Below are 18,755 nucleotides of genomic sequence, written 5' to 3'. Positions count from 1 at the left end.
AACGGGACACGCAACATCTCTGGATAGAAGGAATTTGATGACTTTTCGGGTTGAGACCCTTCTTCAGACTGAGAGTCAGGGGAGAGGGAGACACAGATATATGGAAGGGTAAGGTGTGAAAATGAGACACCAGAGGGGACAAAGCTCAGGGAAAATGTAGATCATTGTTAACTAGGGAAAGGTGACAACAAAGCACACAAAGATAAAATTTAATCAGGAGGACAGTCGGACTGGTTGGAGAACTAGGATGGGGGAGGACTGGACAGAGAGGGAAAACAAGGGTTATATGAAGTTAGAGGAGTCGATATTCATACCGCTGAGTTGTAAGCTGCACAAGCTAAATATGCAAGGAGGAACTGCAGATGCTAGTTTAAACCGAAGATAGACAAAAAACGCTGGAGTAACCTCAGCAATCTGGAGAGAAGGAATGAGTGACGTTTCGGGTCGAGACCCTTCTTCAGACGAAATATGAGGTGCTGTTCCTCCAATTTGCGTTGGGCTTCACTGACAGTGGAGGAGGCCCAGGACAGAAAGGTCAGTGTGGGAATGGGAGTGGGAGTTAACGTGTTTGGCAACCGGGAGATCAGGTAGGTCTAGTCTAGGCGGACTGATCTGTACTTCACACCTTGGGTCTGACAGCGCTCGGATCGGTGCAGCTCAGCATCGCTCCACGATACCGGCAGGTGTCAATACAATACCGACAAGCCTCGTCAGTTGCAGCGTCACTTTGTGAGCGCTTGTGCTTGTTTAATTGCATGGTGTTGAGGTAAATAAACGTGGTGTTTTTCGCTCTAGCGACTCCGGCGAAAGACTCTCCTTTGTTTCTATGGAGTAAATGAAAGAGAGCGGGCGCGGTAAGTGGAAGTGTACCAGGCATTTTAATCGCCAACATCATGCAAGCAATACGCCCCCGGAAATAGCAGTGGCAGGCAGCATTGTGGACACAGAGTGCTGCAGGAACTCAGTAGAGTCGGGCTGCACCTGTGGAAATCTACAAGCATCGAGATGCTGCCTGACCCGCCGAGACCCTCCGGCAGTTTGTTTTTTTGCTCGACGTTCCCGCATCTGCAGTCTCTTGTGTCTGCATTCGGAACCCAGGACTGTTCCTGTGGGAACGGGAAACTGCAAAAATGCTGGTGAAGAAACAAAAGGATGGTCTCTACCCTATGCATGTTTTCCAGGGGTGCTGCCTGACCTGTTGAGTTACTCCAGCACCCTGTGCCCGTCTGCTCGTGTGGGGATAGGCAAGATGAACGAAGTCCGGAGTACTCCGACAGTTATTTTAACCGAATAAACATTACTGCTGGCATTGTGACTACTGTGTTCAATTGACTCCACGATTGTACATGCGACAATAAATACTACTTTTGCCCAGCCTGCATTTTATACAGTGTGGTCGAAATTATTGCAATTCACCTATAATTATTATAGTCACTTTCCAATGTTGTTCAAAGTATACCTTAGATTATTGACTGTAGGAGCCGGATTCCTTACTCCTTGTCCGAGCGAAGAGTACGGTTTCTTGGCTTCTTGGTCCTCTAAAATATTCCAAATGGAATTTAAATTGGAGGTGGTGGAGGGAGGACTTAAGCTAGAAAGAGTTTAGGGGAAGAAAGAGCTACCTTAAATTTAGTTGCATCTGGTTGGGTAACTATGGTAGGGTGATTCACGGAGGGTTGTCTGCGGTCCGGAGTTGGCGGGAATGAGGGTCACCAGCAGACATCAGTTTGTTGAGGAAACCCAAAAGAATCTTGAGTAAGAAACAAAGTGCTGGAGGAACTCAACGTGTCAGGCAGCTTCTGCAGAGATGATAGACGAGGTTTCGGGTCCGGACCAGTTGGAGTAGTGAGGACAAAGCTGGAAAAGAGAGGGGGGGAGGGGGGGGGGGGCATGGGCTGGAAAGTGATAGGTGGATACAGGTGAGAGGGAGGTTGGGTGGGTTGTTGGCAGATGGGTGGACTATGCGACAAGGGCTAGAGGTGAAAAGGATACAAAGGAGTGTGAAATAAGGAAAGAGGAGGAGGTGTGAAATGTAAAGCCCGGGTGAGGGCGATGGGAGAGCTGGATCAAATGGAGGGGAAAGAGGCATGGTGACTGGGGTAGTGGGAGATCGTGGGAGGAATATGTGCACACTAGGGATGGGGTGACGAAAGGAGTTGGGGGTAGGAGAGTTTGGCTTGAAATGGGAGAATTCAGTGTTCACACTGTTGGGTTGTGAGTTACCCACATAGTTTGTGTGTGGTCTCACTCTAATAATAAACCAGCCCAAAGTTAACATGAAAGGTTGGCATGGGAAATGGGAAGATGAAAATGGTTAGCAACTGCGAGCTCCAGCAGGCCATGGTGGACTGAAGACGTGTTCAGTGAAATGGTTGCCTGGTCAGCGCTTGGACTCACAGTTTAGAGGAAGCCGCTTTGAGAGTATCAAATGCGATCAACGAGTTTGGGAGAGATGCAAGTGAACCTCTGACTCACCTGAAAAAGAACTTGGAGAACCTGGATGGACGTGAGAGAGGAGGTGCGGGTGTTATCGGCGTCACACCTCTTGCCATTGCAGGGAAGGTACGTGGGGCGGGTTGGGTGGGAAAGGATGAACTGACTCCTCCAGCCACTTTGCGCTATTTCTGTACAACTGCCAGCCGGCATGGCAATTATCTACAGAACTGCCTGTAAGAAAATAATTTCACTGTGGGTTTGCGCTTCACACATGTGACAATAAAGCACCATGGAACCACTGTCTTTTAAAGCTTTTATTAAATCTTCAATTAATAAGTGACATTTCCACTCTTCCACGAGTGATCTCATGGGATGCTGCACGTTTGCGACCACCGAACCGGGAAGCAGATTCATCTCATTGCCCGGTTTCTAAAAACAATGAAAACTAAGTATTTGTGTGCAGTGCGTTATATCTCTCGCTACAATGCCACCACGAGCAAAACAAATGAAAGAGGCACAAATGAAACAACACTATTTTTGCAGATAAGAGATCCACGATGCACTCGCTTGAATTCTGTTCCGAAACTGTTCATTCTTCATGTTGTCTTTGTCAGATTTTTTGGAGATTGAAGCTTCATATTTCGAATAAAGATGTTTCACGAGTTTAGCGTTTTAACTTCAAATGCGTTATTCTGACAACAGGTCGTCTCAAATGCATTTATAATCGTGGTTGGCCTTAATTCCACAAATGCTCCATTGACAGCTTTCCTTATGCAGCCTGCATGCAGCAGGCTGTCACTTTTAATCTCATTGTTCCAACGGGTTTGCTGGAAAATGTTGCATTAAATACAATATCCCATCGAAACCCACCGCGGAAGTATTTGCAATGGATCTCACTGTGGGGGAAATTATCGCTTGTAGTTCTTCCTTTCCTCCTTTCTACACTATCCCCTGACTAAACATCGTTTCACGAAAAAGATGCCACTCCCCAATAGAGACAGTAGCCCAAAATTAAAAAAAATATATATATTTCCACCATTTCCTGCACATAACGTTCACGCTCAATCTTAATAAACACATCATTTGTTAAATTCGGTTGCAATAGTTTATTTTTAAATGACGCGCTCACCCTTGGCATTTATTAAGCTTGAGAAGTTTAATGATTTGTGTTTTGTTTTGCAAAGCACGGAGTTTCCCCGAGTAATTATCTCTATTGTGCATCCATCTGCAACTTCCAACACCATGCAGTTGGTAAAATATATATGGCTTAAACAAATTTGGGAAGCGATTTAAAATGCAATTAGGTTTCAAAATGGGATTTGTAAGTGAAGTTGAGTGTGGGGCTGTGCAAGGGCTCGTTCCCCCTATCAGTGAGTCAGTGGTACGATCCTTTAGGTAGTTGCTGTCACCGTGCTGAATCTGAGCTCAACCAAACCTGCTGGCGGCCCTGATCCCGCCCTCCCTGCGTTCCAATTGGTTGGTGCGCTTGCCAACAGGCGAGAGCGGGCGGGCGATTGGCTGGCGGCGGCGGCCGCCTGCCCTTGGCCCGGAGCGCGAGGCATGCTAGGTTGCGCGGTGGCGGGAGTCCGCCGCTGCCGCCCGTGCAGGAGGGCGACTGCGAGCCCGGCACAGGCAGCAGCAACCCCGCCGTCTCCGCTCATCGTTGCCGCCGCCGCTGGCAGGCAGGGAGGGAGACAGGTCATCGCGCACCCCAGCACGTAGAGCAATGCAACCGGCTCGCCAATGACCGGCCTTGCCTGCCGCTTTGGACTGAACGACGGGGCGGGCTCCGCTTTGAAGATGTGGCGGCGGTTGTGAAGGGGACAACTGGGGTGGGTGGGTGCCCAGGGATAGGGATCTCTCAGTGCAGTCTCCCTCTCTTTGTGTGTGTTTGTGTCTCCGACACCCTCCCAGCCCTCACTGGCAGCGCAGAGGGAGATGGGCTCTCGGCGGCGGCTGCTACCGCACTGAAAGGATGTGGCGCTTCCCACTCAAGAAGATCCGCAAACAGTTCAAACTGCTTCTGCTGCTCGTCCTACTCACATTCGGCATCTGGTTCACATACCTGCACATCGCGGTGCTCAAGAGTGGCAGAGCACTAAAACTGCACCTAGCCTACGGACGCGGTGAGCTCCCTGTTTATCCTTGCATTAAGTAAAGCGAATAAAGAGCCAGAGTGAGCCTCACACTGGGCTACTGTGCTCAGACCTGGAGTGTTGGATGGCTGGAGGCACAACTTCAATCTGCACAACTGCAAGTGAAAAGTGAAATTGCTGCTGTTTACTTAGTTCTGAAATATGTGAACGGATTGGTCTTGTCATGGCCAAACCCAGTGGTCATCCCCTCACCCGCCTGTTCATAATTGTGTTTAAATAGACATTTTTTTCAGATTGGAAACGGGGAGCATTTGTTGACTGCACTGCCAGCGAACTTGTTTGAAGTTTCTCTTAAAATAAACTTGAGCCGCGGATCTGTTGGTGGGAACACCTGATGCTACCCCGGAGTTGTTCAAAGGCACCCGGTCGGTAGCTGCGGATGACATTTGCCAGTAATTTCTCGCTGTAGGGCAGTGTCACGCTGATCTCTGTGTGGTTTTTAATTGTATTATAATGATTTTAGGTGAATAATAGATCGGCTAGACGCACAGAGTCTCTTGCCCAGAGTTGGGGAATCGAGAACGGAGGGTATACGTTTAAGGTGAAGGGGGTGAAGATGTTATAGGAATCTGAGGAATCTGATTTTATAGGAATTTTCATACAAAGGGCGATGGGTGCATGGAATGAGCTGCCGGATGAGGCAGGGACGATCGCAACGTTTAATAAGCGATTAGACTGGTACCTGGATAGGACAGGTTTAGAGGGATATGGACCAAACGCAGGCAGATGGGATCAGTGTGTAGATAGATGGTACATGTTGGTCGGTGTGGGCAAGTTGGGCTGAACTTGTATCACTATATGACTATGACGCTATGACCTCGACGATTGTATCCGTACCGTGGCGTTGTTATTTGGATTGTAACAGTAACGGCAGTAACACAGTTGTGCTGACTTGTAGGATTGGGACGCAACTGAGAAACGTACTGTGCGCGCTCACAGTTTTAAAGTCTTTAGCCCGAGCAGTAGGAGGCAATTCAGGGTACACATAGTTATTTATAGGGCTTATGTGTCGGCAAATTGCCATCTATATTCGTGTTTGCCAAACAACTGCCGTGCAGTTAAATTTAAGTATGAGAGCGTTTTATTGATCACAGCAACAGAAATAAAAGGTGGCTGTGACTATGTCTCCCTGTCTGGGAATGCGAGTCGTGCTTTACGAAGATTGTGATAAAATCAACACTTTCTACAGTTTAAATGTAACCTAGACGAAGCTCATTTGCGCGTGTTTGCCCATTTTAAATTAAATACCCAAACCTCATTCCACGTCGCCTTCAATGTGGGCCGGACAGCGCCCCGGGACTGTGGAGACAGACTCACACATCACTCCTGGACTGAAGTCTGTCATCACTCTGGGAGCGAATCACTCCCGGAATGTGGAGGAACTGAGACCCGCTATCATGTGGCGTCTCAGTCCAGGCACCAGGGAACACAGGAGTTACTCCAGCATTCTGTGTCTACTTAAGGAAAGTAATGTTTCGGTTTAAAATACTAGAGTAACTCGGCGGGTCACGTAGCATCTCTGGAGAAAACCTTTCTCCAGGGATGTCGCCTGACCCACCGAGTTACTCCAACATTTTGCGTCTAACTTCGCTGTGAACCAGCATCTGCAGTTCCTCCTCACACAATGTTTAGGTTTAGGTTTATTTTTCTCCCGTGCACAGAGGAACTGTGAAAAGCATTGTTTTGCCTGCTATCCATTCACATCAGATTGTTTATATATCTATACAGTGAATGTCAGGCGCACCATCAAGATGTTTGCAGTTACGTGATAGAGACAAGTTGCAAACTTTATGGATGCTTACTTAATAAACTGGCCCGGTACACAGAAAACTGGCAAACAGAGGGAGCAAAGCTGCAAGTTTATGCATGTGGGGATATGAAGCAATGTAAAGGTACACACAACTAATATTAGAACGCAGAGACATCAGAAAACATCAGAGCGATCTTGAAGCGGTCTGTCCACCGGACATGTCAATAAGGTGGTTTAGAAGGCACGTGGAATACATATCCATTGTTAGATGAAGCAGGGAGGCCATGAACGAGTTGTGCAGATACCAATTAGGTCATAGATGGATTTAAGCATACAGATAAGGCCATTACGTAACAGGGAGTATATGATCGAGTTAAGGAGGCTCATGACACTTGTTAAAATGAGAGAACTCGAGAAATTTGGGCACGAGGAAAGATTGTACAGATGGAGTTGTTTACTTTGGAACAGGAAGCCAAGGGATGGTTTAATTAAGATGCATACAATTATGCAAACTATACAATTTATACTATATATATACACAATATACATATATACATGTATATTGTTAAAACTGGATCCTTACAATCAATATGGTATATCTCTGGAGAACATGGATAGATTATGTTTTATGTCCTTTTGTGTTAAGCAGCATCTGTAGTTCCTTGTTTCAACCGCCTTTCCCTTTAATGTGGTGCACAGTAACCACGGGAAGAGAAATAAATGAATTTGAAGATGAATGAGTGGGTGATAGATGTCTGCAACTTGCTGAGGAAAGGGGTGGCAGAGTTAAAAGCCTCCATTATGCTTAAATATTCCACAGAGATGCGCGTGAAGTGGTGCTTCTTGCAAAGCTGTGGCCAATACCTGAAATGTGGGACTTAGGCTGGACATTCACTCGGTGCATGGGCTTGGTGGGCGGTGTCAAGATGTAACGGATGATGTGACAAATATGGATCTGAGATCTGCAAATTCCAAGCAACTCCAACTAGTGGTTGCTGTCTTCAGTTACAAATATGTTTGTGTATCACAGAATAATGATGCCTGAACCAGGGCAGAGAAAACACATTTATTGTTAGTAAAAATATTAGATAAATCTTGATTTAAAAAAAAAAAACTTATCCTGTTTATATTTTTATAGCATTGCTTACAATTCATGAGAGAGCTTCCCATAACCAGTTGTCATTGTTCTTCAAATTCTTTTAAAAATGTAAAGACGCTGCATGTGTGTGAGTTATATAAAATGTTAGATATTAAGGACTCAATTGGTGTAGGTCAGTGCATGCCCTCTACTTTAAAATTAATTAAACTTCTGGTATTTAGATTAGGCAGTGCTTGATGTATGTGCATCTAAGACATTTGCCCACCTTTTTAGGCTGTTGAGTTCCCTCAAATTTTTTTGTCTTTTGCTTTGATCGTATCAAAGAGCTCGGTAAGATCTTTCATTTATATCCCTTGCTTTTGTGCATTCTTTACTAAATATTTTATCAGAGGCTTACATATCCTGGCAATGTACGAGGCAGGGATTTAATGCCCATCTCCAGCTGTTCCGAACTGACTGGGCTGCTGGGCTGAGGGCTGAAGTCATAGCACAGATCACATGGCCAGGATCTGACACCGTCAGGTAGTTTTACAAAATATCAACCATTTCATAGTCGCTCTTACTAATACCACACTTTTAATTTCAGATTTACAAAAAGACATATTAATTTCAAAATCAGTCGGCTCTGCAATCATGCCAAGTGCTCTCCATTGACCACACTGATTGCATGTGTTAGCTGCAAGATATTACGTTGTGATATCTTCCATATATTTGCATCTACTTGTTCTTCTCACTGCTGCCTGTGTAATTGAAGGAGTGGTGGTGGATCTACTTGAAGCACCCTAAACAGACGTCTTCCACCGCCACCCTTTCCTCACTTGGCCAAACGCACTCTCACGTGAAACGATTCCTCCTTCATCTGTAGAATCGTGTAGAAATGATCTTCAGATGTTGGTTTATACCGAAGATAGACAAAAAGTGCCGGAGTAACTTAGCGGGTCAGGCAATATCTCTAGAAAAAAACGATGGGTGATGTTTCGGTTTGGGACCCTTCTTCGGTCTGAAAGTAGAGTCTTGAAGAAATGTTGCCCATCCTTTTTATCCAGAGTTGCTGCCTGACCCGGGATGGATTAATGACTAATCCATATCTCAATCCTTCAGACTCCCACAGCTACCGTAACTGTAACACCTCTATTCTATTCTTGCAGTCTCCCCAGCTCCATTATTTCTGTTCAAATTAGCACGCTTTCCAGGCAAGTGTTTCTGAGATGTCCTTGTTTTTTCCTTAACCGTGGCAAGCCATCTGACACAGTTGACAGTACGCTCACCTGCACCAGTTCCATTCCATGCACTCCTGTTCTCAGCTCCTCTAGGGCACAGACAGGGCTCCTGTTGTTGTTGCCTTCCACCCCACCATCATCTTTGTGCAAGGAAGTTATTGTCCAAAATTATCATCACCTTCCACCGTCAGACACAAGAGACCTCTCTCCACCGATGAAGACAATGAGGGACCCAGCAGGGGACAGCCGGAAATGAAGAGGGACTCGGCAGGGGGCCAATGAGAACAATGAGGGACCCAGCAGGGGCCCGCTGAGAATGAAGAGGGACCCGGTGGGCCGTCTGCGGCCAGGTGCGGGGACAGGCCTGGTTCGCTGCTGCGAGAAGTTAAGCAGTTTAGAAACTTTGTTGGTGCCAGAAATGTGGCGACTCTTTGTCTTGGTGAAGTCTGCTGTATGATTTTACCGGATTGTATGCAAAATCAAAAACATTCACTGTACCGAGTATCATTGAAAGTATCATTGAATCATTCCTCTTCCCTTTCATTCCAAAAGGACCATTCCCACTGTGACTCCCTGGGTTCTATTTTTCATCTTTATCGACACCCATTTTCAGTAATAACTCGCGAAATAAAGCCTGAAATTTTTAGATAAGGCAATTATGGATTCAGCAGGAAAAATCTCTACCGGAATATGTAAACACTTTACCGTTACTGCCACGTTTTTTTGCGGTTGTGATTACGCACAAACACACAAACAAATAAATACACATCCAAGATCAGAGTTTTATAAGTATAGAGATATGATGATGTGCGGAGGACATTTTTTTTTACAGATGGTGCCTGGTATGTGTTGCCAGTGTAGGTGGAGGTGATGGCAGATACGACGGTGGTGTTTAAGAGACTGTTAGATAGGCACAAAATCATTGAATAACTATGTGGCCCAAGCAATATCTCTCCTTCTCTATCTTACCGTCTGAAGAAGGGTTCCGATCTGAAACATCACCTATTCTTTTTCTCCAAAGGTACTTCCTGACCTACCGAGGTACTCCAGCTATTTTGTGCCTATTGTCGGTATGAGCCAGCATCTGCAGTTTCTTCCTACACTGTTAGATAGGCATATGGATATGTAGGGTATGGATTATGTGTAGGCAGATGAAATTACTTTATCTTGGCATCATGTTTGGCACAGACATTGTGGGCGAAGGGGCCTGTTCCTGTGCTGTAATATGTGACCTCCATAAAAATCCTACCCACGTTTTTGCCAAACTCTACAACATCCACAACTATTTCATCAACTGCTCCTTTCCATGAGATGGGGATGTCCCAGTGAGTACAGGAGACTGCCAACAACTCGCAAGGTCAGTAGCAGTCTGCCAGGTATACTTTTAATTATTTTTAACTTTTTTTTGTGAACTTTCTAACAAAATCACCTCCATTCATTCACACTTTATGGATTTCTTGCTTGAGCAACACAGATGCCATGAAAGATATGCCTATCTTTCATAGCAAAAGGATTTGAGTATAGGAGCAGGGAGGTTCTACTGCAGTTGTACAGGGTCTTGGTGAGACCACACCTGGAGTATTGCGTACAGTTTTGGTCTCCAAATCTGAGGAAGGACATTATTGCCATAGAGGGAGTGCAGAGAAGGTTCACCAGACTGATTCCTGGGATGTCAGGACTGTCTTATGAAGAAAGACTGGATAGACTTGGTTTATACTCTCTAGAATTTAGGAGATTGAGAGGGGATCTTATAGAAACTTACAAAATTCTTAAGGGGTTGGACAGGCTAGATGCAGGAAGATTGCTCCCGATGTTGGGGAAGTCCAGGACAAGGGGTCACAGCTTAAGGATAAGGGGGAAATCCTTTAAAACCGAGATGAGAAGAACTTTTTTCACACAGAGAGTGGTGAATCTCTGGAACTCTCTGCCACAGAGGGTAGTCGAGGCCAGTTCATTGGCTATATTTAAGAGGGAGTTAGATGTGGCCCTTGTGGCTAAGGGGATCAGAGGGTATGGAGAGAAGGCAGGTACGGGATACTGAGTTGGATGATCAGCCATGATCATATTGAATGGCGGTGCAGGCTCGAAGGGCCGAATGGCCTACTCCTGCACCTAATTTCTATGTTTCTATGTTTCTATGTTGGGAACTACTGTCCCGGAGACAGAGAGATGGTGAGTTTGATTGTGTTTGCGTGCATGCATGGATGTGTGTATGTGTGTGAGTGAGTGCATGTGGTTCTGGACTACTGGTGAAGAAGGGTTAGATTGCAGAGTTTAATGAAGGGATGGGTTCGACATTGAATGATAGCATAAGTAGATTCACACACATTTAAATTCTCCATGGTAGGGTGTTACAATCTGTTTTTTTTTGTTTCCTGAAACAAATTCTCACCTCAATGTATATAATAAAGCTAACTGTGTAGATGTGTTGCTCAGGAACTACTCCCTACTATCAGGCTGGATGTTTGTAAGGGACATCGCAATTGATCCTAAATTCCTACTTACCCCATTAATCAAAACCAAAGAGATCAGCTGGGAATAAGTGGGGAATTATGCTGAATATTCTCCGCTCTTGCTGCCAAGGGGTTTTGATACTACAGGTGCACAACCTTTTATCCGAAAGCCTTGGGACCAGACACATTTCGGATATCGGACATTTTCGGGTTTCGGAATGGAAGATTTTTAGCGTAGATTAGGTAGGTAGCGCTGGCGGCTTGGAAAGTTTGGAGCGGCTGCCTCCTCCCCGGAGACCGCGGAATCATTGTAAATCATTGCTTAAATGTTAGTCAGTTAGTTTGGAGGGATTTTATGTGGTGGGGGTGAAGGGGGGAACTTTAATTCTTAGTCCCCTGCCTGGTCAGAGAGGCGGGGAGCGGGCAATGCCTTTCCGGGTCGCCGTGCAGTACTGTGCCGCGGCACCCACATCACAGAGCTGGGGCTGCGGGTGTCCGGACGCTCTGGATTTGGATTTGTAGCGCCGCGCAGCCAGGGGTAGAGTTCGCCGTGGTCGGAGCTACAACCGGCGCCGCCCGTGGCTGGACCACCGCAGCCCGGACTGCTGTGGGCCGCCGACTCCCAACATCGTGGAGACTGCGGTGGGCCGGCCACGGGCGGCGCCGGTTGTAGCTCCGACCACGGCGAACTCTACCCCTGGCTGCGCGGCGCTACAAATCCAAATCCAGCGCAGCCGGCCACAGCCCCAGCTCCACGATGTTGGGAGCCGCGGCACAGCGGTCCGGAGCTTACTGCACGGCGACCCGGTAAGGCATTGCCCGCTCCCCGCTTCTCCGACCAGGTAGGGGACTAAGAATTAAAGTTCCCCCCAAAAGCCCACCAAACTAACTGACTAACATTTAAGCAATGATTTACAATGATTCCTACCCTCCCGCGCAATATACACTCACCCAATATACTCTCACCTTCTCTTTTATGAATGGGGATTTAGTTCCCCTTTGTTGGAGGACCGACCGGAGGTTCCGCTGTCACCTCTGCGGGCCGCCCTCGGTGAACGTTTTCAAGGACCTTTCTTCAAGGACCGAAAAAATGTCCGCTATTCGGAGGTTTTCGTTATTTGGATCTTCGGATAAAAGGTTGTGCACCTGTAATTGTATTCATCTGCCGACCACACATACGTTCAACTTGGAGATCAAACGTACGACATTCTGGTGTAAAGTTGTCGAACATTCAAGTTTCTGGAAGATATTATTTTATTTCACTTTTCCAGGAATAAAATCCACCGCACTTTCAGTTCCAATGCCATCTTTTGACATCTTTGGGATGAGATCTTTCACTTTTAAAACAGAAAGAATAACTATTCTGCAGATGCAAGTGGAAACATGGCCACTTCAATAGAGAAAAGACATGTTATATTCTTAACAAGGTACACAAAAATGCTGGAGAAACTCAGCGGGTGCAGCAGCATCTATGGAGCGAAGGAAATAGGCAACGTTTCGGGCCGAAACGTTGCCTATCTCCTTCGCTCCATAATGCTGCTGCACCCGCTGAATTCCTCCAGCATTTTTGTGTACCTTCGATTTTCCAGCATCTGCAGTTCCTTCTTAAACACTATATTCTTAACAAGCCTCCTGAGCAAAAGATAAATATTTCTATTGAAAATTACCATTAACAATCTCCTCCATAGAAAGCCTACCCACATCTGTTCTGCCAACCCATTCTAATCCATTAGGTCAAGACTGGCCAAAACTTGAAAAACCCTGGCATACTGTGTGCTCGAACTTCAAAAGCCACCTCCTATTCATCCACCCTTTGGTAATTGACACTCAATCCCGTGGCCAAGCTGATGTGATTCTTGACTGTCTTTCTTGAATGTTCTCTGTGCTGGCATCTCATTCTTCACACTCCAACTGGTTCACATTTTAACCACTTACATAATCTCCCCCTTGGCCTCACCCATTTATTGTACATCTGCATTGTGAATTTAAAATGTGGATCTTTTGTTTTCACATAGTCTTGCCCCATTATCACATCAACCTTCTTCGACCAATTGTACTTGCCAATTCTCCGATTATGGCTTTATGGCTCTCTCAGTCTTTGTCATAACATCGTTGGTAGAACCATTAGCAGCATTAATCGTACATAACTGAAGTTCTTCCAAACTGTACTCTCTCTAATGCTTCATAATATTTTTACCCCAACCATTAATTATTCCTCCAACTCTCTTATTGTGGCTCATCCTCCATTCTTTTGGCCATTCTTTTCTTAAATTCCTCTGGAAATTTTGCAAAATGCAAAACAAAATACCGCAAGTGCTTAGTTTAGTTTTGTTTAGAGATACAACGTGGAAACAGGCCCTTCGGACCACCGAATCTGCGCAGAGCAGCAATGTCCCGTACTCTAGTTCTTTCCTACACACTTGGGACAATTTCCAGAAGCCAATAAACCTGCCAACCTGCATATCTTTAGAATGTGGGAGTAAACGGCAACACCCAGATGGCCACGTGCGACCACTTTGGTGAAAGTTTCCAGCAACATTCTTCATGGCTGCAACCACGTGTCTTCCTTCCATCAATTATGAAGTTAGTTAGTTTAGTTTATTGTCAAGTGTACCGAGGTGCAGTGAAAAGCTTTTGTTACATGCTAACCAGTCAGCAGAAAGACAATACATGATTACAATCGATCCATTTACAGTGTATAGATATATGATAAGGGATTTTACTGTAATCAATATAGACGGCCAGTCTATTATCCTCCATTAACTCTCTGCTTGACCCAACCATGGGGCTACATTTATTGGTTCTATTCCTACCATAAAATGGTAACCATGGACATCTGCAATGGATCAGCTCCTCATCCCCGGAGTCCAAAAATACCCAAACTTCTATCTTGACATTTTATTCATTAGAATACCACCCTTCAGAAAATGTCAGTCAACATAGAATTATCTTCCGTGCTTCTCCGGAGAAAAGGAATAGGTGACGTTTCGGATCAAGACGCTTGTTCAGTCTGAATTTTGTGTCTATCATCATCTGCAATTCCTTCCGACATAATGGTACTTCTACACCTTGAGCTTTGTTGATGGAGACGTCCATCGCTTGCTGATAATTGTGTGAAGATGAGATAAATTCATAATGAATGATCACATAATACCAAATCTGAGGTTTGAAATACTACAGTTATCAAACAAGGTGTAGAGTTTCATACTGAGATTGTGAAGTGGTACTTGGTACTTTGTGCCATGTCTCTGTTGGGGTTGTTGCCTTCATCAGGCAACCCTGTCTTGGAAGGAAGGAAAAGCCTAAACTATGAGCTGCAAAGCAGTGGACATGTGCAACTGAAGTCTTCAGTGGGCAAATAGGATGGTTATGAAACCCAACAGGAATGTTGAAATCAGAGCATAATGTTGTGTTCTACATTAGGAAATTGATGATGAAACTGAAGAAAGGTTTGATAATGAATTAGCTACAGAAGTGACAATTAATATATTTTCCTTATGATGGTAGTGTTAGCAGTACCAGTTTAAAGGTCATTGTTAAAGCATTTTTGCTGTTTGACCTTGTGTGTGCGTTATGTTATTGTAACTCTAACTAGCAGTTTGTTTGGTAATGTGAATGAGCATTGAGGTAGAATTAGGTTTAGTGATGTCTGTAGCTTCATCATTGGGACCTTCTGGACTTGGTTCCTGCCTTAAACTAAAGGGATGAAAATACCATCATGCTGTGAGATTTCTATATTAAATGGTTGTGGTTGGTTCAGCTCAATTCCCCAGTGACTGAGAGTCCACAGCGTGAAATTGCTTATAATTCCACGATTATTGGCAGTCTTGGCATGATCATTAGCCTGGCTGGCACAGTGTATAGAAATACCACATTCAGTGGAGATCAGTCCTCTCTGGGTTGTACATATTTAGAACTGGCTACCGTAAGCATTCATTTACAGTGAGCACATGTTAGAAATAATTTGACGGCTCCAAAGCACCTTGGGATATCCTGAGAACGATTTTTCCAATTTTGATGAGTTGCAAGAGTTTTGTTTTAAATTTAAAGCCAACGTGAATGCCACAATTTGAAAAATATTCCTATTCCAGCACAGCTCTTCTTTATTAATGATCATGGTGAAGTAAGATCTAATATTAACAACCATGGTGCAGTTGGTGGAGCTGCTATCACAAAGCGCTGGAGACCCTGGTTTGATCCTGACGTTGGGTGCTATCTTTACACTGTAGAGATACAGCGTGGAAACAGGTCCTTCAGCCCACTGAGTCCATGCCAACCACCGATCACCCCGTACACTAGCACTGTCCTACACACACTAGGGACAATTTACAATTTTTACAGAAGCCAATTAACCTACAAACCTGTACTTCTTTGGAGTGTGGGAAAAAAACGGAGCCCTTTGGAGAAAACACATGCTGTCACAGGAAGAAAGTACAAACTTTGTGCAGACAGCACCCATAGTCAGTATCGAACCCAGGTCTCTGACGCTGTACTTAGACTTAGATCCTGTATTTGTCATTCAGACCTTTCGGTCTGAACGAAATATCATTGCAGAACTGCGCACTGTTCTGCTTGTCTGTGTGGAGTTTGCACATTCTCTCTGTGACTGCAAGGGTTTCCTCCAGGTCCTCTGTTTTCCTCCCAAAGACGTGGGGGTTTGTGGATTAATTGGCCTCTGCAATTTGCCTCATGTGAAGAGAGTGGATGTGAAAATAGGATGACATAGAACTAGATGGTCTGCACGGACTAGGTGGGCTGAAGGGACTGAAGGCAAGCTGTATCCCTATACTTTACACTCTAAATACTTTCATTCTCTTGCCTGTGAACAGTTTCTATCATTGGGTTTGCAAGTCTACATGAACAATGTGCTAGTGTTTCCTCTGGTTTATAAGCTGAATGTTTTTGTGGTTATTCATGTATATTGACATGGGCGAGAGGCAGTAGTGTTCTGCAAAGGGAGGTGTCGGTCTGGGCGCACATGGGTGAAAGTGTAGAAAATGGAGGAACGCATGGATTGCAAGTCAAAAATCACCGTTGTCCTCCTTAGCCAAGAGTTGATGTGCCAAAAAATGAAAATTAATTAAAAAAAACTACTGATGCTGGAAATCTGAATTCAAAATATAAAATGCTGGAAACACTTTAAGGTCAGCTGGTATCTCGAGAAACAGTTAACATTTGAGGTTTAAATTATTTTAGTCTTTAGAGATACAGCGCAGAAACAGGCCCTTCGGCCCACCGAGTCCATGCCGACCAGCGATCACCATGTACACTAGCACTATCCGACAAACACGGGACAATTTACAATATTTACCAAAGCCAATTAACCTACAGATCTTTAGATTGTGGGAGGAAACCAGAGCACCCAGAGAAAACCCACTCAGTCCCAGGGAGAATTTTACAAACTCTGTACAGACAGCACCAGTAGGTCAGGATCAAACCCGGGTCTCTGGCACTGAAAGACAGCAACTCTACCGCTGCGCCACTGTGCCGCCCCTGTTGAGAGACCTGAAATCAGGTTTCATGTCGCGAGTGTCCTGGTCATTCAATTTCTTTAAATGCCGTGTCACCTCCTTTGAATGGAAGGAATGTAGGCATATGGATCATGTGTGGACAGATGAGATCAGTTAACTTTGGCATCATATTCAGCGCAAACGCTGTGGATTGAAGGGCCTATATACCTGTGCCGTACTGTTCAATGCTCTATGAGGGTCGGTGTTAATATGTAATAAACACCAGTTTGGCCATACATAACGAATGAATGAATGAATACGTTTATTGTATCTATAATGTCATTGTCGTAACTAGCTCATCAACCTCTTTCTGCAAACCTTAATTTCTGACAAGGGAAATGCAAGTTGTGGCGCTCATTCCACTGTGCTATTTGATATCTCCCAACCTGGTGGGAGAGTGACATTTAAATTCAATAAAACCATTATTGTACTTTGACATGTAGAAACAAAGAACTGCAGATAATAATAAATAATAATAATAAATACTTTATTGATCCCCTCAGGGAAATTCAGATGTCCAGAAGCCCCCAACCAACAAACCCACAGATTCAAAACGAACGCAGACAGAAAATACATAGAATACAATGTGGACACTACCTGAGAGCAATAAATACTTAAAAAGACCAATAATTAACAGTTAAAAATTAAAAATTGCAGAATGCATCCCCCTACAGCCTAGCGGTCCGAATTATAAAATCTAATGGCTGCAGGGGTGAAGGATCTCCTGAACCGCTCCGTTCTACAGGGCAGGGAGAGGAGCCGGTTGTTGTTGGTTTGATGCTGGTTTGCAAAACGACCTGCTGGGCCTCACCAAGTTTAGCAACAGCTGAATTAAATCACGCAACGAGAAGATCCGACTTGTGCTTGCTTCCACATTTTTATCAGCTGGACAAAAATAGGCAATTTGTACATTTTTTTAACATGAAGTCTATTTAGCATTTCAATTTAAGCAAGGAAGGTACTGGAGAAAAGCCCACAATGATGCAGAAGAGGAATTACATTTTACAATCAGGTTGTCGTCTCTGGGTATGGTTGAAGCAGTAAATTGCGTATCTTGTGCTGAGCATCAGAGGAATAAAAAACCAGGTGATTAATGAATATTTTCAAGTTGAGTCAAGAAATTTGTACCGGAAGAAAATAGAGTAATTGTGACACAGAAGTGTGAACTACAACATTCCCCCATTGTCAAGGATAGATTTGTGGGAAAGTATCAAAAGTATTTACTTCATCATCACATCAAACTTCTTTCATTTCCACAAAGCCTGGAGTGCTAGAAGGTACGAGAAGTATTTTGAGGAATTCTGTAATCAGGTTTTAAATTTTACCTATGTTTCAGAGTATATTACAACCAAAAGCAGGAGGTTAGATGGGCTTTGTGCTGGGTGGGTATTGAATAGGGAGGGGATTGATTGCTTTGGGAACATCATTGGACAAAGGCATCAGGATGGAAATTTGGGGAAGGGGGAGGGGGCTCACGATCGGGTCAAAGGTCAGATAAGTGGTTCAGAGGTTGGCAGTGGATGGGACGGATGAAGACAGACCATCTGAGGGACATCGGCAGTGAGTGGCGGGTTGTGAAAAAGCACCAGGAAAAGTACTTAAAGATAGCTTCTTCTTCGTGTCCATCTTGTTACAAATGTTGACCTCGCTGTCATCATCCGTCCTGAAAAGGACGCAAGCTTCCGGCGACAATCAGTGGAAGCCATCCCTTGTCGCAATAGATGATGGTGGTGGCAGAATTAGCTCAGGATACTTCCAGTTTCCAGCCCCACGACGTGGACGCTTCTGCTATGGGGCCTAGAGATAGCTGCAAGATGATAAATCTCTTGGATTCAATGGCAGTAGAGGATTGTTTTTTTTGTGTGTCCCAAAGCATGCTTCAAATCTCCAATTATGGCCTGCTCTAATGTATCAAGTTCACAGGCTTTGATTGCAGAGCAGTTCAGCAGTTGACATCAAAACATGTGGCATGGCGTTCAGCATCTCTGCACTCGTCCGTTCTGCTCTCTGTACGTGCCCATCAAATGGACATATGATCTAATTCAAATTCGCAGAAGTACACTACAGGGGTACCACACTCAAGATTGCATTTAGTTTCTGGGTTTCAAATACATTGAGCCTCTTGAGAGAT

The 18,755-nt window shown here is 44.8% G+C and overlaps 1 protein-coding gene across 2 annotated transcripts in view; it reads left to right on the top strand.

Moving 5' to 3' along the window:
- Window positions 1-4,008: 4,008 nt before the first annotated feature.
- Window positions 4,009-18,755, top strand: part of b4galnt4 (beta-1,4-N-acetyl-galactosaminyltransferase 4) — a 603,648-nt gene continuing 588,901 nt past the window's right edge. The window contains exon 1 of one of the 2 annotated variants that reach the window (XM_033039186.1): window positions 4,009-4,562. In XM_033039186.1, the coding sequence (XP_032895077.1) occupies window positions 4,412-4,562 (151 nt within the window). In that variant the 5' untranslated portion in view covers window positions 4,009-4,411. The remainder of the gene's footprint in view (window positions 4,563-18,755) is intronic. The other variant, XM_033039185.1, reaches the window with a different exon arrangement.

The sequence above is a fragment of the Amblyraja radiata genome, chromosome 20 (assembly GCF_010909765.2).
Source record: "Amblyraja radiata isolate CabotCenter1 chromosome 20, sAmbRad1.1.pri, whole genome shotgun sequence".
NCBI classification, from domain to species: domain Eukaryota; kingdom Metazoa; phylum Chordata; class Chondrichthyes; order Rajiformes; family Rajidae; genus Amblyraja; species Amblyraja radiata.
The sequence above is the reverse complement of the archived record's forward strand: the minus strand, read 5'-3'. Positions and strand labels throughout refer to the sequence as shown.